At 44.0% G+C, this 21,675-nt stretch overlaps 1 protein-coding gene across 3 annotated transcripts in view; it reads left to right on the plus strand.

Moving 5' to 3' along the window:
- The window catches only part of XRCC4 (X-ray repair cross complementing 4), a 145,279-nt gene that overhangs the window by 115,576 nt on the left and 8,028 nt on the right, over positions 1 to 21,675 (plus strand). For 2 of the 3 annotated variants that reach the window (XM_050986993.1, XM_050986991.1), the window contains one exon: positions 20,797 to 20,917. The exons of the other annotated variant lie outside the window; for it this stretch is intronic. In XM_050986993.1, the coding sequence (XP_050842950.1) occupies positions 20,797 to 20,902 (106 nt within the window). In that variant the 3' untranslated portion in view covers positions 20,903 to 20,917. Of the gene's footprint in view, positions 1 to 20,796; positions 20,918 to 21,675 lie in introns of those variants that run through there. 3 annotated transcript variants of the gene reach the window in all.

Genomic DNA, 21,675 nt, shown 5'->3' on the forward strand with positions numbered 1-21,675 from the left:
TGACATGAAAAGCATTGAATTGGTTGATTTTTAGGAGTGTTTTTAGAGGCCCAAGGCATGAGGCTATGCATTTTTAAACTGGGTTCTCTGATACACTGTGTGAAATACTCTTATTTTCATTTTGCTTTACATCAGAATCATCTGCAGCCCTTAAAAAAACTAATGGAAAGGATAAGAGGGGTGTAGACTGCACATATTTCCAGGGGGAGGGGAGGGGGAAAAAAAGAAGGGAAAGAAACTCCCTTGTGGAAGGTGTTTTTTTTTTTTTTTTTCATTATTTTGAAGTGAATAATTGTTTTATTACCAGAATGCTGCAGCTTCTGTGCTTTGCTGGGTTTTTTTCCCTGGGAGTGCAGGGGGGTTGTGACACCTGAGGGGCCTCTGTCGCCCCAGCCATGGCACAGCCTTGGGGAGAAAGAGGTGTTGATGCTTTGGGATTTTAGCTTTTATAATTTTATATTCTCCATGTATTTGTGACCCTGCAGTTCTTTAGTGTGTAACTCCAAACCCCACACCCAGTGTCAGCTGCTGCTGTCCCATTCTGGGCAGACACAGCAATTCCTCTCCAGGCCTGGCAGCCAAGGACACCTCACTGCCCCAGGGCCAGAGATGCCAACAAAAGGGACTTGGGGGCAAACTGGGGGTCAATGACTTCATTACCTGCAGCTGGAATTGTTAGATTAACCCCAACATGCAAATGGATCAAACTTATAAAAGTGTGCAAACCTTTGGTCCATTTTTGGGTGTAGCCCCTGGGGGGCTTTTGCTGCCCAAAATGTACCTGAAGGTCTTTAATAAATATATTCAATCACTTTTTATTCCCTTAATTTCGTCTGGCCTCTGTTTTTAGGTAATCCCAAAAAGGCATCACTGTCTGTGTGGGGATCCTTGGCTGCCTCTGAGCACCCACCATGCCCAAACCTTCCTCCTCCACCTCTTCCTGCAGGACTTTGGGGTGATTCTTCCTTCTTTTCCCCCAAAATGTGTTCCCACCCTGCTGTTGGTTTCCTGACTATCACAGTGAGCAGTGAGTGTCGTGGAAGATGTGCTGCTAAAATGATGATCTCCGTGCTGAGGAGTCATGGCCAGCTGCTTAAAAACGTCAGCACTCGTAAACAAACCCCTGTTTTATGGAGTTTGTCATCCCCTGAAATGTCAACAGCAGTAATTCTCAATAGAGACCATCATGACAGAGACCTGGAAATGTGGGTTTGAGTTTTTTTACTGTCAAGGGGCTGTTTTTGGGTAGTCTGGGTTTATTGCAGATGCTAGGAGCTTGAAATGAATCCCATGTATTTTCTCACCCAGCCATCTGAAATCTGAGCTGCAGGACACTGCAAAGCTGGCTGTTCATGAAGCCTCTGCCTTAAAATCCTGTGGGAATATCCCCCTTTATCCATGGGTGTCCTCAGAAATGTCGTGTTTATTCTAAATACTAATATGACAGCAGCTGAATAAGTAACAGATCTGTGTTACAGAGCACGTCAGCAGTGGAATTAGTGGGAAAGCTGCAACATTTATTTATGTTTGACTCTCCAGAGCTGAGATTTGTGAAGGGGGCTGGTGCATTTTGAACCAGCACTGAATTTGCCTCTCTTGGTTGATAAAATCCACTGCCACTGCTGGTCAGGACAGTGCAGCCCCAACGTGAGCATCAGACTCTTTTTGCATTCATTGTGCAGCACCCTCTGAACACTCTGCCTGCATTCCTCAGCCAGCACTGCTCTCCTGGGATTCTCCTTTTTACATCTCCTCAGCCTGCACTGGAGCTGCTTGGGGTAGTGCTACACCTGGGAGTGAGCATTTGCCAAACTGGGACTGGAACAGGGTGCATGGCGAGAGGTGCAGACCACAGCACAGGAAAGAGAAGGGTGAGGGAAGTCACACTGCCCTTTTTAAAACTGTGCTTTTTCGTTTCAAGTCACTTCCCATCTCAAAAAGTTAGGTGGTAGGATAAGGGAGGAATTTCATTACATGCTGAAAAGGCTGGTTTGGGTTTTGATGGGTTTTTAGCTTCATGTAATACAGGAAATTATGCCTTCTGGAATTTGAAATGGTTGATGATCTATCCTGCCAAGTTACTTTACAGAAAGATACCACCCTAACTCAGTGTAGATATCTCAATTATTCATGTTCTGGACTTCACAAATCCACCATCTGTTACCTTAACATTAATGCTACTTTCCCAGTAGGTGTAAGCAAAATATAAAATGTGTTCCTACAGCTTTTGTGCTTATCAAAAAACAAATAACAAGAAAATGCATTGTTCCTTTATGCTAGAAACTCACAGTTTTGTCTAGTTGCTGTGCAGTAAACATGCTGCAATAAATTTATGAGGGTAAAAGGAGAATTGAGGTGAGAATAACAACTTCTGTGGCTACCACACATTCATCCTCCACTTTGGTGAAGCCTTGCCTTCCTGGCCACAGAGGTGTTGCAACTAAATCTGGTTTATTTGATATGAAAGTAAAACAAGTGGAAGAGCCAGAGGTGGGAGAGAAATTAAAGATGCATTTACGTGTCCATGGCAAAAAGTATTTATAACAAAAGAGAAATTCACCCCCAGGCAGACACCCCATCAATCTTTCTGTATTCCATGCAGTTTCCCATTTTCACATCCCAGTATCACTGCAGTCCTGTGGGGAAAATTCAACTCATTGTGGCACCCCAGCAAACTCCAGCTCCATAAAAACACTTTCAATTCAAGGCATTCATCTTTCAAGCATGTTCCATGTCATCTCAGGTATTTTCAAAAGAAAACAAAAGTGAATTAGACCTGCCTGGATGTGGCAATAATTTTGGCGTTTGGGGTTTTTTTGTTTGTTTGTTTGTTGGGTTTGGCTTGTTTTTTTCCTGTTTTGTGTTTTTATCACTTAGCTAACAAAAAGGAGCTGTTGAAGAGGAGTTTGCAGGTTGCATCGGGCACCAAAAGACTTTTTGCTGTGAAATTCTGAAATCACTGTCAAGCCCAAAGACAGGCAAACAATTCTGCACAGGTTTTACTGCATTAATACAATCCAGCTGATCCACAAACATGGAAATCTATTTGCTCTTCAAACCATGGCATAAAAAATATCAATTTCCATGACTCTCACCAATTGCCAAACATGATTATGCTCCTGCATCTATTATTTCAATTTGTCTGTAGAGGGAAAAAGAGGAATTTGAAGCAAGCTGTAAATAATAAATCAGAGTGGTGTAACACTTTTGTTTGCAGTGCAGGGAACTGGAGATAAATGTCTCAGCTTTTTGCTGAATATTCCTGCTGCTCTCCTGTTGCTTTCAGGGTTAGCATGGATAAACCTTGCTGGTGCACTCTGACAGGCCTAAATCAGGTAAAATAATGTTCTATATCACGTGATTCCACCAGTATAAAAGTTTTTATTTTTTGCCCCAGCACTGTGCACCCAGATCATTTTAGGGCACGAGGGAAAGGAGACCAGTGACTTTAAATAAATAATGAATCAATTACTTCATTCAGGGTGAAATTAAGATGTTAGTGCTTCCTATTTGCATGAAAATTACTCAGCCATGAAGGCCACAACATTAATGAGATACAAGGCTGTGACTAATGGTGTCACTGGAATTTATTGTGCTTCCCTTTGTCCAAACTCTCTGATTTTATCCTCATTCTTGTTCTGCTGTGCCTGGAGCAGGGTCAGAGGCAACCTTCTCCCACCTGTCCATGGTTCAAATCCCAGCTCACAAATGAACTATCATTTATCATTAATTTTATTTGTTATTCTCATTTATCGTTTATTGTTTACTTTATGAACTATCATTTGTTATTTATCAAACCCTTTGCTGTTTCTGAACTGTGTGAGTTCAGAAAATAAAGGGATTTCTTCCTCACTGCTTTTCTGCACTAACCTCTTGTTTTCACATCATCTGAGGAAGATACTGATACAGTCACATCTGGTATCAACCGTGTGGGGTTCAAAAGAGACAAAAAACATCAACCAAAAATGTCTAGAAATGTCCTACTTGGATTATTTTTTTTTTCCAAATGATGATTACATGTTATTAGCTTTGCTCCTGTGTAATCTGATTTTGGAGGGACAGATTGGAGTTTTTAAATAGTCAATGGATGAGGCTGCTTCACAATCTCACCATCAGTATCTTTTATTCGATTTCAAAAATTACGTTTTTACCTTTTTAAAAAACTTTACATTTGCAATTTACATTTTTACCTTTTACATTTTTAAAAGATTCTTTAGCACTGGCTGTCAGATGTTCAGAGGTTGTTTCTCTCTTACTCTGGGCAGTGTTTGGGTAGGAAGGATCCCCCTGGACTGGTACAAATAAAGGAGAACTGTCCCAAGTCCAGTCTCCCTTGCTGAAGTGTCTCTGAGAAGCCCTTTGTGACACAGGAGGCAGAAATCAGATGGGTCAGAGGCACAGCCCAGTGGAAATGAGGTTTTTTATAACTTGTGGGGACTTTCTTTGCAAAGATGGCAGAATAAGATGGTTGGATTACTCCTGGAGCTGCCTTAGGAGAGATCAATATGTGAGCACTGCTCCCACGACGACTGCAAGGAGAAATCTTGTAATTAATAATAAAAAAAATTGATTTTTCTGATGGTGGTGGTTTAAAACCACAGCTCTCAGGCAACCCTGTAGGAATAGAGCACTGCAGTGTTTGGTGAGAAAGTCCAGTATTGATTCAGTTTGATCAAATATTTCTCTTTATCTTTTGAGAAGCCTTGCTACATGGATGCTATGAGTGAAAGTTTGGTATTTCCAACACCTCCAGGGTCCCAAGAGACACAGTTCTTTTTTGTTACAGAAACTGTATTCTCCCTCTGTCTCCTTTGGAGTTGGACAATGTGTGTGAACACAGAACTGCACACAGAGGCAGAGAAGTGTAATTCCGTGTTTTTCTGAGGCTCGGGCTGCTGAATAGGTATCATTGTATCCGTGTCTCTTGAGGGGGGGAAAAAAACACTGCAAAAACTTCTTGGAGCTTTTTTTTGGTTGGGTTTTTTTTTTTTTTTTTTTTTTTTTTCTGGTGTGCAGCCTCCTTCTGACAGCTGCAGAGAGAAATGTCTTGTGGCTTTTCATCCCTTCCTGTGGCTCTGTGCTTTTCCTATCAACTGCCCCATAAATATTTTGCTGTAACTGGCACGGGGGATGCTCCTGGCGCGGGACCTCGGTAGAGTGAGGCACAGAACTCGGTGCCTTTGAGGCAGCTGGGGGCTGGGGCTGAATACCAAATCCTCCTGCTGAATTTAGGGACTTCACAGTCCCTCCTGTGCTCAGGTTTCAGCCATGTGCTCACTGATTCATGACCAGTTCATGTGCAGTGCCAGAGTTCATTCTCTGTTGTCAACAGTTTGTATTTATCCCTGCTCCACACCACGGGTTCCCTTCCTGTCTGTTCCCCTCCTTCCAGACCATCCTGCGCCTCTCTCTGTCTCATATTCTGCACCAGAAATCACTGATGTGCTAAATAAAACCCTTCAGGTTTCCAGTTTGGGCTTCAGATTGCTAGGAGACTTCTCCTTTCACAAGGAAAGAGGAAATTCCCTGTGATGGGTGATTAGATTGGATTGGATGGCCACAAAAAGAAAATCTCACTTCTTGCTGAAATCATCCTGATTGACAAACCAGGGAACAAATCCATGTGTGTTCCATGTTCACGTTGGTTCCTTTGCATTTGAAATGATTATTTGGGATATTTCACAATAAAATTGAAATAGGTTTCTCTTGTTGTAGGTAGGTGGGGGAGGTAGTGATACAAGGAATTACAATTTCCCATGAACAAACAAACAAACAAAAACAAGAAAACCAAACCAAACCAAAAAAAACTTAACAAAAAAACCCTAGAGAGATCTCCTGTAATGCATGTGAAGAGATGCTGGCACGTGTGGTCTGGAATTGAAATAATGTGTTTGGGGTTTTGGAAACAGAACCAATTTAGCCAATAAGACACCAAACTGCAATGGTATTTTTGGACTATGTTGTCTGAGTTATGGAGACTGATGAAAAAAATCTCCTTGGTGTGTGACAGCAAAGATTAGCATGAAAATCACAGATCTGTTTTTATTATCAATGGCAGGATAATATTGGTTTCATCTTAGGGATATTTAGCCCTGTACTTTGGTTCTTGCAGGGAACATTGTTACAGTTGGGTTTTTTTGTTTTTTTTTTTAAGGAAAAGCATAACTTGGTTATGGGTGGATGTTTAAGTGTTATACAATATGGCTTTAAACTTTTCCTGCAATTAAAGCCTAATCCAAAACACTGAGGCACATTATTAATTTTATGCTTAACTGGAGCATTTTTTTCAACAGGCCTATTCATCTACTTAAAACTAAGCACATGCTTAAGTGCATTGTTGAACTGGGGCCAGAGTTGTTATGCTGAAGCAAAAGAGAGAAAAAAAGAAAAAATAAAACCAACAAACCACATCATAAAAAAAAAAGAAAAAATTATGCCTAACAGATAATATTGGTATTCCTGGGATTAAAATGTTCATTTGCAGAAAAGAAAGAGCTCCAGTTATCTGCAGGCACAGGTGAGGCAGGCAGCTCTGGGCTGCTGTTGCAGGGATGAGATTGATGCTGCCAGGAGCAGCAGCCACTGCTGGGCACCACGTGAGGCTTCCTCAGACCAAAACAGGCTCTGGGTCCTGAGGAGGGAGCACAGAGTCCCACACCCCATCTCCCCACAGACCACGTTTGTCTGAAGAGAAAACTAAAAACTGAAATTGCCACTTAAACCTTCTCACAGACATTTTTATTTATTTTTTTGTATATTAAGTTCGGCCATGTTGGTTAAAATTTCTGATTTTAAGGGTTTTGTGTTGTTGTTGTTGTGGACAGGTAGTGACACCAGCAGCAGCAAGAGCACCATGGTGGTAAATTATTCATGGAATTCCTCGCTGGTTTGGGTTGGGAAGGACCTTAAGGCTCATCCCATTCCACCTGCCCCTTTTCCACTGCCCCAGGTTGCTCCAAGCCCTGTCCAGCCTGGCCTTGGTGGTGACAGATGTAGAGTAAAACATTGGTCACCAGTATTTGTAGGAGCTGAGTGCAGCCCTGAGCAGAGTCTGCCTCAGGAGGAGCAGGATTCCTGCAGGAAACACTGAAATCAAACCTTTTATTATAATCAAAGGACAGTCTGGGAAAGGAGGGCCACCCCAAGCAAACAGATGTTGCATTTTTTTTACTTTTTCTTCTGTGTTCTCTTCCCTTTTTGTCCCTGAATTGAGCAGAGCACCCACACTGGTCCCCAGCACTGCTGTAGGGGTCCCCCAGCTTTAAAGCTGGGTAGGTGTAAAAGTGGTTTGTAACATCAGGGAGCCTGGGCAAGAAGAGGAAGAGGCTATTGTGTTGTAAACAGTGTAGTTGCTATGGAAACTGGAGAAAAACGGAGAGAGGGGAGGGGAGAAGATAGAATTGTTGTTTTTTTTTCTTTTCCTTAGTATTGAAATCATATCTGTGATTACTGACCATGCTTCCTGTATTTGTTTAGGTAACGTAGTGGGCAAATATAATTGTTTGGGAAGTGCCAGGAGTCCCTGTGTGTTGTTGCATGCCTTGTCTGTGAGGCAAGGATGCTTGTACTTAACAATTATCTACTGAAAACAGTTGACCTCATGCTCGTGTATCCTGAGCTATTCTGCAGATTGCCACGGTTCTCATACAGAGCAATGTATGTTGTCTAATGATTTGTTAACTTTTCACTTCTTGGCCCAGGTTTGGGCTGTAAAACCACAGTCCTGCTAATTACAAAGAATCCATGTCTGTGTTTTCTTTACGTGGCCGTGCAGGGGAGTAAAAAAAATTAAATGTTAGGGAGAGGAGTTAGGGTTTTTCAATTTTTTTTTTTTTTCATATAAAATGTTAAGTGACCTGTGGCAATTTCCAGAGTATTTCAGTGTGTTCTCTGATGTTTAAATTAAACTTTACATCATTTGTTATAGTGACACCTGCTGCCCTTGTAATGGTTAAGTGTATGTGAGTACACAGAACCCACTTTTCAAAAAAATTTATAACTCCACTGTAAAGATTTTATTCTGTGCTGAAACTTGGCACACAGGCTTTTTGACTAGGAACAAATTATTCTTTTAAAAAATGTGTTGGGGAGAAGTTGGTCATTCACAAGAGCTTACTGTGCAGTAAAGGCAAGCTGATTTTACTGACACATTTATCTGTTTGTGCCTCTGTAACTTGGAATATGAGGTTGAAATAGTGCATTTGTCCAGTTTTTCTGTCTTTAAATCTCAATTCAGGCAACTGCTTAGATCCCTGGTGGAAATAGACCTGATTTTTTTTTTTCCTTAGTTCACTTCTTAATGTTTCTCTCTGTCGCAGACAATTTGATTAAAGATTGCTCAGCAAGGAGCCCAGATGGTTTTCAGCCAGAGAAGAGGCATTCCTGGATGAAATCCTGGAAAATTCCTTCAAGGCTGTCCCAGTTTCTAGGTCTTTCAAACCTGCTGCTTGTGGAAACAGCAACAGGTGATGTTCTTTCATGTTAAGGCTGGATTTTTGGGTTTTTTTGATAACTATTTCCCCCAGTACTGAAACACCTGGGCAGGTAATCACTGCTGATAGGTATGTTTGTTTTATGTGGCATTTTCACCTTTCTAAAATGGCTGTGAGCTTTCCAGCCTGTTTGCTGGAGTCTCCTCCAACATGCCTTTGACAAAAATCCCTTGCACACCAACCTCGTTGTCTTTCTGGTTGTGTTTTACTGGGAATAGTAAAATGAATAAAAACTGGATTTTTTTTTTGTTTGGGTAATCATGTGAATACAGGAAACATTTCTTTCCCAAGCACCACTGAATTAGTTTATCTGCATAGAGCCAGGAAACAAAACCTGAAGCAAGCACATGGAGGGTAATAGTCAACGACAAGCACTGTATCAGTCTGTAGAAAATGAAGCAAATTGAATTTGTGCAATCAAGGCAATTGAGTGGAACTACGACAAAGTGCACTGCACTCCTGAAACAGGCTGCCTGCATCTAGTAAAATGTGCCCTTTCCCTTTACATTTTGTGGGTTCATCTAAGGTTCCCTTGTTTCTGGGAAGAAAATCAGGAATTCTGTCCTGAATTCTTGCCTTTGTGTCCTGCTGCTGAAGAGGTTGGTGTTAAAAACCACAGATAAAATAGCAATAGTGACAGAGGCATTGCAAACCCTCCCTGTGCTCCAGCTGCACCTCTAGAGGTGAGAAATGCCCAAAGGAGTCTGTGCTGAGCATCACCTGCAGGTGGGGTGTGAGGGTGGAGTGGGGACTGTGGCTGCATCCTCGGGGCTACCATGCGGATTATCCCAGGGCAAAGATTATCCCAGGAATTATCTCAGACCTGTTCCTCATCCCTGAGCATGGCTGGCATCAACCTACAGCTCTGTCCCCGTGGTAACTCAGTAACCAGCAGCAGCACCAGCACTGGTGACTGTTTATCCAGAGTCTAGACATTTTATATGAGGTTAAGGGCTCTGTTCTCTGTTTTATAAGGGAGCAAACACAAGTTTTTTCTTATTTTTTCTTTTTTTTTTTTTTTTTATCCTGGTCTTGTGGTAGCATGACGGGTGCTTTGGCTGTGTGCTGTGCTGCCCAAACAATCTCCAAAGTCAACAACCTGCTGGCTTTTTGGTTTGGGAAACCTGCAGAGTGTGCCCTCCTCCAGCTGCAGAAGGGGAGAGTGGAAACTCACCTTGCACCAGGAGCTCAGCATCACCACTGAGAGCCCAGCAAATGCAGCTGCCATGCAGGAGCCTCAGGTGGTTGGGTGGAATGGCTTTTTTAAGGTCTTTAGGAGAATATTTTCCTGCTTTGGTCTGATGTTTGTAGAGGGACTGTAGTTCTGATAAAGAGGGAATATGGTAAAATGCCTCATAGTAAACAGGCTTGTTGGAAAACAGGTGGAGGTGAAGATCTGCCATCCCCATTGCTCTTGGGCAATGCTGGCAGAAAATGTGTCACAGAATTTCCTGAGTCAAAATATTGGTAAATGAAAAAAAAAAAAAAAAAAAACAAACTGAGTTAAGTGGTAGGTGCATCCTAGTAGATGCTGATTGTGCTGATCACAACAAAAAACAAATATGTAAACACAGAGATTTAACTCCCATATCTCTGCATAACACCTCAGAGTTCTGTGGTGAGTGATTCATTGGACCAGATCCAAGAATGCAGCCTTTTGGAAGAATAAACCTTGCCAACCTATTTCATGCCTGCTTTAACAAATTATCTGGGTTGGTTTCCTTCCTTTGTGTGCCCTGTGCTCATCATCCCCTCGGGCTGGTGCTCTGTGACATGAACCCACCAGCCACGAGCTGAGTCCCCACGGGCCCCGTGCTGGCAGTGGAGGATGCACACCATCATCTGCCCTGCTTCCAAGGCGCTAAAGTGTGCAGAAAAATGTTCCACTCCTTTGTGGAACCGAGCATTGGAAATGACACCCATTAAAGTCAAACGTAGGAAATGCTAGGCAGTGGAAACACAAAGCCTTTTCTGTTAGTTTTGTTTTTCTGGATGATTAATAGCCAAGCTGCCTGTAGTCACCAAACTTCATTTCACTCAGTATTGAACAATCCCCCTGCACCAAGCCTTGCTGGGCAGCCAATAACTCAGTGAGACAGTGTTTATACAGCAAAAATCGGTGTAAAATACACAGGCAGAGCTGCAAACTGTTCTGAGTTTCTGTTTACATTCAATGCATAAACAGCAGAGTGGCTCGGGCCGTGTTTTGTGTGTGCAGCACTCACATTGCAGAGCCCAGCTCTTGTGTGTACACAGCCCACACATAAATATTTCCCATTATTGTGTCCAGTCGGCAGGGCTTTGTCGGAAATCAAGTGCCCGTGACCAAGGGCTGTGCACAGAGTGTGTTGATGCGAAGTTTATGTGACAACAGTAATGGGGCACATTTCCCCATCACAGATAAGGACACTTAATATTTGTACGGCGCTTTCCACTTTAAAAACATTTTGGAAACATTAATTAGCACCGGCCTATCAAGGGAAAAATAATCTGAGCCATGGATTCCTGAGGGTGAGGGGAACCTTGGAAAGCAGCAGTGCCAAAAGGGACTTAAAAAGTAGTAACTGACAGCAAATTAGGCATGACTTTGGAATACTGATTTGACAGCAATAAAGACCAATTCAATTTCAGCCCAAGAAGCAGAGGTCTCCTGTCGCTGGGGATGCTGAGGTCTCGTTAGCAGGGAGGTACTGACAGCTGGAGGGATGGAGGGAAGAACTCCGTGCACAGGAAAGGAATTTGGAGCCCGGATTTGTGAGGGATGGGTTTAGGTTAAATACATACAGGCTGGCTACAGGACAACAAAGGAAACATTTGATAAGGCTTGAAGAGTTTCAGCGCAGAGCAGAGAATGTAATATGAGAAATGGGATTAGGGAAGATGACTTGAAATGAGAAAGAGCTTTTGGGCAATGTATTAAGAAATTGTCAGTTATATTTATTGGCTCGCAAAATAGTGTTTCCAGAGGAAAAAATGGAGCAGCATCTCTGGCTGAATTTAACAGTGTGCTGCAGAAATACTAATAATGAGGAAGAGTTCTGGGGGAAATAGATCAGTTTTAAGAACTCCACAGAGCTTGTTTCTCTTCACAATCCTTTATAGGGTAAATAAGGGCCCCTCATCTAATTCTGTACTCTGGAAAACTGGTGTAAAAGGAGAAATTAATTATTTTGTGCATGCAGGAATGCCAGTGCAGCCCTAGATCTGTGCACAGATAGATGTGCACTGCATTCTGGCAAATTGCTCTTTGTTGTCAGGGCATCCTGACTCCTCGTTGAGCACCTTGTTTTCTCAGGAGTTATTTCTATGGATAAAAGGCATGTTTTCCACTGGCATCACCTCATTTTCCCCGTGCCTCTTGCAATCAGGCTTTAATGTTCTGAGATGAGCTGAACATGCTGGAAGTTGGGATTTCATTAAGGGTACCAAGGCAACCAGGTCAAGGGATAGTTGTTTTGCTGAGTGATGTCCCCAGCCACACTAAGGAGCAGTTTCAGCTGGAGTGACCTGCTCTGGTGGGAGAGCTCATCTTTGGGCTGTGCAGAGGAGCCCTGCAGTGTTCCCAGTGTTCCCAGCTCCTATGCAGGGAGGGTTTGTGCTACAGGACTTTCCCAGTTTCAACCACAGCATCTCTGTAGGAGAGCACAGCGCAGTGTATTTTGCAAAGCAGGCTGCTTATTTCTTTGAATTTGAGCATTCTGTTTAATTGAATATTCAGGTTTTTAGCCATATCTGAGGCTGTGACCTGCTGGGGGGTCAGATTTCCAGCTCCTGGGTGCTGTGTAAGAGGATTTGGGCTCTGCAGCATCTGTGTTCTGGGCAGAGCCTGGGGGAGCTGGGCTGGGCAGGCTGCAGGAGGGAGCACTGCCAGGGGATCCATCCATCCATCCATCCCTCCATCCATCCATCCATCCATCCATCCATCCATCCATCCATCCCCCATCCATCCATCATCCATCCATCCATCCATCCATCCATCCATCCATCCATCCCCCATCCATCCATCCATCCATCCATCCATCCATCCATCCATCCATCCATCCATCCATCCATCCATCCATCCATCCATCCACCCACCCAACATCCCCAGGGCTGCCCGAGCACGGGCCGGGCTCTGCCCAGTGCTGCCAGTGCCAGCAGCAGCAGCAGTGCCCATCAAACCAAGGGCAGCAAGGTGCAGGGCAGCAGGAGGAAGAACTTGTGTCCCTGGAGGGGCAGAGCCCTGGAACAGCTGCCCAGGGAGGGCCTGGAGTGTCCCTGGCTGGAGACAGCCCAGCCCAGCTGGACACCTTCCTGTGCCCCTGACCAGGGCTCCCTGCCTGGGCAGGGGATGGACCAGGTGATCTCCAGACATCCCTTCCTACCCCAAATATTCCATGATTTGCAGCTCTTTATGGTATTACACCCACTGCTTTTACATCTTTGAACCTACAGGTTCCTGCTACCAGGAGTGCTTCTTTCTGCAGGATTATGGTAGTCAAGTCAGGACTAGCAGAATGAGATTCCAACCAAAGTATTTTTTTTTTTTTATTTCTTTTTCAATGCACAAGATCCTGTTTTGCAGAATTACTGGGAAAAAGTCTTGACTTGAAGGGAGTGCTGTATAAAAGGCTCAAAAGTTGGAGACCTATTAGTGTGAGGGACCCCACTGACAAAACACAAGAGTAATAAAGTAATTAAAAGAGAAGAAAAAGAGGAAAAGATTTTGTCTTTCCATGACAGAAAAAAACAGGAAAAAAAAAAAAAAAACAGAACAAAACAAAGACACATAGAAGCCAAAGGAAAAAACCCAGCTGGGTTGCTGCTGATTCACATTCTGTTTTGGTTTCCTCAGAACAGGTATTTTTCCATCCCTCCCTCCTGCAACAGGGCAGGAGCATTGCTTGTTGAGATGCTGGAGGGCACAGCCTTGTCAGAATTACCAGGGGAAGCTGCTCTACTGCCGTGGCTTGGTCCTGCCTAAGTTCCTCCTGAGACTCAGCTTTGCTGGAAAGCACCCAAAGATTCTTTGCTTTCTGAAGTGCCTTCCATGAAAGAAAAAAAAAAAAAAAAAAAAAAAAAAAGCTGTGTCTGATGGCAGCAGCAAAATTCCATAAATTCATCCATTCCAGCATTCCAGCATCAGTCCTGCCAAGGCAGGCACGAGTTTGTGCCTTTCCTGCTTCCAGGGCCTTTAACAATGCACCAACAGGATGCAGGGTGGAAAACAGCCATGAAAACCACGAGGCTTGCAGAGCCTCGTGTGCATTGTGCCACATGCAGCCCCTTAGCTGATTTATTGCCCTCACGTTTCCCTCTTGAATTAAATTAAGTCATTCTCTTCCGAGGGAGGGGGGGTTCTTCCAGTGTGAAATGTTGTTTCTCCTCTAATGCCTTGTGGGTAAATGCACAAGAAGTTTAATGGTGGGTTTGACGTAGCAGTGAATTCCTTGCAGTGGTTTGACAATCCCTAACAGCTCCTGCAGCAGCTTTCATTCGTTTAATTGTAAAATCCATTGCAAATACTTTTCATTATCTAGGAAAATGTATGCCCTATGGTTGATTTCCATAGCTTAAGGCTTTGGGGATGGGAGTTAAATTTTCAAAACTTTTCCTAATTTTTTCTCGTTTTTTTTCCTAATACCCTAAAGAAAATGCTTTGTCTTATTACTTGGCTAATTTCCCTGAAATGTGGAATTGTGGAATGAGGTCTTGTTTAAACAGCTTCAGACTATGCATTGTGTTAATGCGGAAGATTTTAGGAGGAATAAACTCTGTTCCAGTAAAAACACAGCAATAAAATTTGCAACCTACGACTCCTCTTTGATCACTTAGATTCTTTGGGATTTGATTCCCAGCATTGCAGATTGGGTCAGTAATTGATAGTTCATTGTGCTGCCATATAATTCATGGGGTTTTGGTGGAGTTTTTTATTTTTTTGGTTTTTTGGGGCTTTTTTTTTTGCAAAACCACAGCAGAGGCATGACTGCCTCCTGGCCAGGGTGAAAGGACTGATTAGGCAACAGGAACTTGGATCCCTGAACTGCTTCTTCATGCTGGGCTCTCACACTCTTGGCAGAGTCTGGAGTTTGTAATCGTGGCTCAGCTGTTTGTGTGCAGACAGAGCAGGGCTGTGATGTGGAAAGCAGCATCAAAGGGGAGGACAGTGGGGGAAGGCAGGAGTGCAGGGCTGTCTGTGGGCAGGAATTGGGTAAAAAAACCAAATTTTTCACCTAAGAAATAAAACCATCACAATGCCTTTATGGAAAATTAACTAATCCAACCAAGCTACAAGGGCAATCTGTCTTTATTTCAGTGATAGTTCCCTCAATTAAAAGCAGGCATTGATGGCCAATTGTTTGGTGGTTTTATCTTCTTTGGGGTTTTTGGGGTTTTTTGGTTTTTGGGGTTTTTTTTGTGTTTTTTATTTGGTTGGTAGGTTGGTTTTTGTTTTTGGGGGGATTTTTTTGGGTTTTTTTGGGGGGGGGGAGGAAATCTGCCACAGTATCATTAAATTATTATTCCACAGAGCTGTAGACAAAGAAATATCTTATGGTTCAGATCAAACCTGGTAAATCCCAACCTGGAATTACTCATCATTAGCTGTGTTAGTGAGAGTCGTTTTCCAAAATCAATTCTGTCATTTTGGATTATTTTCTGTGCGGTGTATGTCACAAGTGTTTATCTTGACAGAAGGCAAGATACACTCCCCTCTGTTCTAAAATTAACTGTTAGAGTTGAAAAATAGCTTGTAAGCATGAATTGCTATGATAAACATATGGGAAGTTATTTTTCCACGTCTTTTGTTGTAGACCTGTTGGAAATTTCCATTAAACTTGAAGCCATGGCTGTCCAGATCAGAGGATTTGCCTGAATTAATATTCATTAAATACCCCTTTGACACCCAAGTATAGAGAGAAAGGCATGTTTAATCATTTGGTTGCAAGGGATTCTTTTAGTGAGTTTCTGTCAGCACAGAAATTCTAAGTGATCAATGTACAGAAATGATTATCTTACAGGAAAAGGATTACCTGAGAAAATGCTTTTTTTTCACCTAGCTGTTACTGGTTTAATATTTACCCCTAGACTGTTTTTAGTGTATTCACCCAGAAACAGGAGTTCAGCTGTGGGACACAAACTGGAAAAGCTGGAAATAAACACTGTCCTGTCCCAGGACTCTTCTGTTCCCCTCTCTGGCAAAAAATCTTCAAAACCAAATTTAAATTGGTGCTCAGTACCTGTCTACTTTGCCTGGCAAACATACAGACTAAATGCCTGTCTTTCCATCAAGTGTTAGACAAACCCCAGATCCCAGCTGTATATCTGGTGTGGCTTAAAAGGGAAATATAAATACATTTTCCTGTGATGGGGAGGACACCTTTAGAAACTCAGGTGTGAAGGGGAGTGTAATCTGCATTTCAGGTGGAGTGTGTTGCAATATATGAATCTATGAATATTCATTAATATATGAATATTCATTCCTACTGGATGTAAGCCTTATGCTGGACATACCATTCCATTTTGCAAGCCTTTTTTTTATGTTTTTTTCACATCTCTGCCCAAAACTGTGTGACTGAAGTTGGAGGGAGACCCAGTGGCTCTGTGGTTTTGTCTGTGAAACAGTCACATCTAAGGCAGACCAGAGCAGCCCTGGTGACAGGAACATTGCACAACACATTTCAGGAAGGGCAGTGGGAATTGCTGAGCATTTTATCTGCTGGGAGTAGGAAAAATGCTGTATGTGGATGAGTGTAATTAGGTCATTGCTGTATGTGCCCAAAGCCCCAGTTTCCCAATGTTTCTTGGAATTAAGGAGGATGTATATTTAAATGTGTGCCTTTGATTTGGCTGAAAAGCATAGCCAGGCAATCCCCCTGATGCCTGTACATAATTGCATGTATATATTTATGTGCAGAGCTTCACAGACAGAGATTATTCCAAGGAGGATTGGCAAGAACATCTCCTCAATCGCCTCCAATTTCAGATAAATACAAATTGCCAGGCTCTGGAGCATCTCTGGTGCTACACAACTCCATGAATATCTGTCATTTAAGGGACAAGTTCAGGGGCTCTGTGGGCCACAGTCATTTCCTTGGATTTCTTGTGGAGGTGGGATACTCCAGGATGTGATGAGTGCCTGAGCCCAAAGGCTGCAAGGGAGCCTTTTGGGTTTGTTTGGTGGTTTCATCTTCTTTGGGGTTGGGGGGGTTTTGGGGGTTTGTTTGTTTTTTTTTTTTTGGCCAGACAGCCACTTAGCAAACTGAATTTAAGATGTGCTGGGGAAAAAAATCTGGATTTGGATATTTCCCAATCCCTTGTTTAAGGCTGCTTCATTTTCCCTTGCACGGTAGGGTTGCAATCTGGCCTTGCCAAACAGCCACCAGCACGGCATGCTTTACTTCCTTGTGCTTTTTGCTTTAACAGCAGCCTCACCAGTGCTCTCTGTGTGACTCTGCTTGGTGCTGGCACCTCTGGGATGGCAGATGAGGGGGTGAAGAACCTGTGCAGCTGCAGCTGGGGAGGGGGACAGCCCTGCAGCCCCCAGGTCAGGGGGGCTCAGATCCCAGGGCAGGATCCCTCTGTGGGGCAGGGGCTCCCTGGAGGAGGCTGTGACCCCAGGCTGGAGCTGGGAGAGGAAGAAGCCCAGGCTGGAGCAGGTTTGGTGGGGATGTTGTGAGCTGGAGTGGGACCCTTACTGGGGGAATTCCTGAAGGACTGAGCTCGTGGAGAAAGGATCCACACTGGGGCAGGGAAGGAATGTGAGAGTCCAAGCCCTGAAGAAGAAGGAGCTGAGCCCACCTGTGACATTCTTGCCCTCCTCAGCTGAGGATTGGGGACAGGGCAGCTTTGATGGGCACTTGGTATCCAGCCAGGATCAACCCACAGCATTCCTACTTCCACATTGAATTTCTTTCCTTTTCTTTCCTTTTTTTGTCCTCTTCCACAGAGGATGCTCTTCATTTCCTGTTGCACACAGAAGCACTTGTGAACACACCAACTCAGCAAAGCCCTCAGTGACTCTGGAGCTCACTTCTCCACTTAGGGAGTTCACCTTTGGACAGGGCAGCAATACATCCCCCACTGGAGGTTCTGCTGGAGTGTGGTGTACTGAACCTCCCAAAAAACCCCTTCCTGACCCAAAAGCTGCCTGTGCTGCCCCTCTCCCAGTTTGGACCCACACTGGGTCCTGCCAGGGAGGTGCTGTGCTGCTCTTCCTGTCCCTGCAGGGTTTGGGGTTTGCCACCAAGACGTGTCAGGCAGTGAGGGTGGGACAATGAATGGGGTTCAGTAGGAGATTGGGTGTTTTGGGCACAGCTTTGGGACAGGCAGCCCAGGCACACCTGGGGCAGTGTGACCAAGGCCAGGAAGAGCTTTGGGAGGTGTGGTGCGACCCCTGCTCACCCTTCCCCAGACACCACCTTCACCCTGCCAGGAACAGCCTCTCCAGGAATGGGGTTTTTGTCCAAACTTGGGTTGCTCTGCGTGGTCCCCAGGAGTCCCATGCCTTCCTCTCCTACACCCAGCTTTGTAAACTTCAATTTTTGATCCTTCTGCTGGTATTTAATCATCAATAAGGCATTTTCAGCAGCACAGTGGCCCCTTAGCTTCAAGCTGTGTGGAGAACAGGTGAGGCAGGACAGTGTCTGTGAGGGAATTTGAATCATCTGGGCTTTCTGCTTTGAGGAGAAGTGTCTTCAGGTTCATTATTCCCTTTATTGATTTAATTCCAGCTGCTCGCCTCCTATCGATCTGGACTGGTCACCAGAGACACTTTCACTGGAGGTTTTTGTCTTTTCAGGCAACTGTTGGAAGGAAAATCCCCACTCCTTTGAAATAAGCATCATCTGGGAAGGTTTTCTAGGAATGTCTGGTTTTATCACTCTCCTGCTGCCTAATTTGTGATTGCTGACAGTAATGGACACACAGAAGTGCTCAAGATGAATGACTCAATGTGATAAAGCAGCAACTTCCCTTCCCCTGCCCCTGCCCCCAAGGCTTCATTCCTTTTTGGTTTTTTTGGGTTTTTTTTTTTGATCCAAACTTCAAAAGGATTGTCCTGGATGTTTATGCTATCCCATTTTTCATCCCCCTGTGCAAGAGGGGGACGGGTGTTTTCATCCCCTCTCGTTTTTGAAAGCAGCAATAGAGAAATCTTACAGGAGGTATTTCCCTTTCATGATTTTCTGCTGCTTAAAGCCATGGGGAGAACTGTGTGGTTTTGATAAGCCCCCAGTCCACTTCCAAACATTCTGAATCTGCTGGTTTTTGTAATGCTGGGATCAGCTCTAGGATGCTTAGAGGAAGAGAAGCACCTCACTACACAAATTGTGCCTGGGAGCACGAGCATTGCTTGCTGCTGTGGTTTTGTACAGCTGTAGCAATCAAATAAGAGGGTTGTTCCCCTTTTTATCTTGTCTGCCAGCTCTTTCTCCTGCCTGTTGAGCTCTTGCTGTTATCAAGAGTCAGTTGAATGCACCTGATCTTCAAGCTGTTGTGAGGGAAGGGCAGGAGCAGTTTAGGTTTGAGCAGCCTCCTTTCTGTAAATACAGAAATCAGAAAGAGCACCACTGCAATTTCCCTCACCCCGCCAAGAGCCTCGAGGTCCTTGCAGTATTTTTTCACCAGTAATAGCAAACTTATTCTTCTCATTTATAATTTTATTGGTGGTTTATGGAGTGTTCTGCAGTTAAAATGTTCTGCAGTTAAAATCTGTTTCCTTGCATTCCCATCAGAAAACAGCTTATTCTCCTCCTTCTAGGACAGGGAAAGTGGAGGCTCCCAAGAATTAGGCTTGAAACTTGACATTTTGGCAGCACCAAACCCTGGCTGTAATGGCTCCTGCTGGGTCCCACCAGGTTTAGAATGAGATTCTGTTACTCTTGCCTGAATATTTTATTACAGTTAGCAATACTGAGGATGGAAATGTAGGAAGGGTTGGAAACCCGGCTGGTAAATTGTCTTAAAAGTGATGTTGGTTATTTAACAAGTTAAGCTAAGCTCAAACTGAAAACCTGTGCTTCAGACTAAATTGTGGATTCCTCCCCCCACCCAATGATACCAGGAATGTCTTTGGTCTGCCAGATTTATTGGGAAACTATTCATTTTTATTTATAATAATGCTTTAAAATGAATTCTAAAAAGGCTCTTTGAACAACTAGTTTTTTTCTTTTTTTTTGCATCACTCTGTACTATCTGAGCTGCCTATTCTGAACATGAGACTTTATCCCATATTTCCATTTTATTTTATTTTGTGATCTGCTCTTTTAGACGGGAATTCCTGTGTCTTGCTCTTTCAGCTTCCTCTCCCCTCTCTCCTTTGCACAGATACCCATTTCAGACAGAATCAGGATTCAGATGCTCAGTCTGTCACAATCCCAATTGACAGCAGACAGTGTCTTCCCTGTGCTTGTGGGCCGTGGGCTGACTATTGAACCTAATTTCTTTTCCTCTGGAAAGAAAACAATTGAGACATGAGGTGAGGAGGTGCACTTGAAAAATATGCATTATTCTTCCCCTTTTTCCCAGTAGCACAGGGTGGGTAAAAACCACATGGGTTCCCACTGAGAGGAGCTGTTCCCAGAGCCCCAAGATCCAGCTGCAGCTCCAATTTCAGTGCTATTTCTGGGTTGTTTTACCAGGCAGCAGCACCTATTGAATATGTGAGCCATGATTATTCTCCCCTGATTGACACCTGCCTTCTCTTAATAAAGTCCCAGTTGCATGGTGTTCCCTTTTCTCTTCATGCTTTTAATGTGAGATGAGAAATTCCTGTACAGCACTGTGCTGAAACTCAACAGAAAGGCAAACTACCTAAAGTTTTCAGTGGTGGTGCAGCACTGGGATCATTTTCAAGGCTCTCTGGGGATTAAAACTGTAATGTTTGTGGTTTGGATGCTGCTTTGAACCAGAGCAGCACCAGAAAATTTTCTGGGCATGCTTTGGGGTTGTACTAATATGTCAGAGCTGAAGGTAAGAATGTGGCTTGGGCTGGAGTTGGGGCAGCTGTGTATAGAAAATTACTGTACACTGGTATCTAATCACTTTTGTCACATTTTCACTGCATTCTATGTTTTCTGCTGCGGTGTTCCTGTTCCTGTGCATTGTGTGTGGGGTGTCTTCAAGACTCTGGGAAGTTTCCCTGGCCTTGAGAGGACACAGGGCCATGAAAGAGAAATCCACTGGAGAAGTTGCTGAACACACCAAAAGCAACCTGGGCAGAGTTGAGTTGACCCAAGGACAGCTGTTCCCACATTGTGGAGAGCTGGTGGGTCATCCCTTAATTTCCTTTTTTCCTACCCTGACACAGCCTCTTTCCTCCTCACAGGAAGGTGCTGATTCCATCCCAACACGACCCAGAACTGCTGAGTGTTTCCTTTTCAGGTAACACCACGTGGAAATGGAACCTGCAGGTGTGTCCATGCAGGTGCTGAGCAGGCTGGAAGGGCACAGTGGCTGTGGGACACCAGTGTCACACCTTCCTGTGTGGGCTGGTGCTCCTGAGGAGCCTCACAGTTCACCCTCAAATGCCTGAATTTTATCCCAAACCTGTCCTTACTGTCCTGATTCAGTGTCTCTGAAAACCTGGAGCCTCAGAAGGAGCATCTGGTAGAGGGGGCATGAGGTGCACGGGCTCCCTGAAGCTGTGCCTTGATCTTTGGAGAGGTGGAAATCAGAAATTCCTGTTTAAAATGTCACTTTTCCAGTTTGTGTCTCGTAGCTCCATGGGTTGTCTTGGTTCCTTTCCCAGAAGGACATGGGTGGCTGGCTGATGCAGAGCCTGGTGGCCCTTCTGGGCTCCTCTCCTCTCCACCTTTGGGGCTGATTGCCATCCCAGCTGGGCTGTGATTTTGGCCTTTTACAGGAGTAAAAAGCAGAGTGGCTCATGAAGAAGAAGGCCCCTCATTTTATGGCAATTTTCACAAAGGAAATGCACAGGGCCATCCTCTGGTTTAGCTGGGGTTTTGTTGTTTATTTGGAGATGGTGCAACCTTTTTTAAAAATCTCATTCCGCAGACTCTTTTGCAGCATTTACCCAACAAGTAATGAACTTGTGTGCTTGGTCTGAATATACTCTGTCCCCTTCTTTTTTCTTTTTGTTTTAATTTTTCCCTTCCTGTGTGTTTGAACAGGTTTCAGCTCTCACAGGTGTCACTGTAGGCGATTGTTTGATCTTAATTATCAAAGCTTTGATCTCATTTCAGAA

Source organism: Serinus canaria, chromosome Z, assembly GCF_022539315.1.
Source record: "Serinus canaria isolate serCan28SL12 chromosome Z, serCan2020, whole genome shotgun sequence".
NCBI lineage: Eukaryota > Metazoa > Chordata > Aves > Passeriformes > Fringillidae > Serinus > Serinus canaria.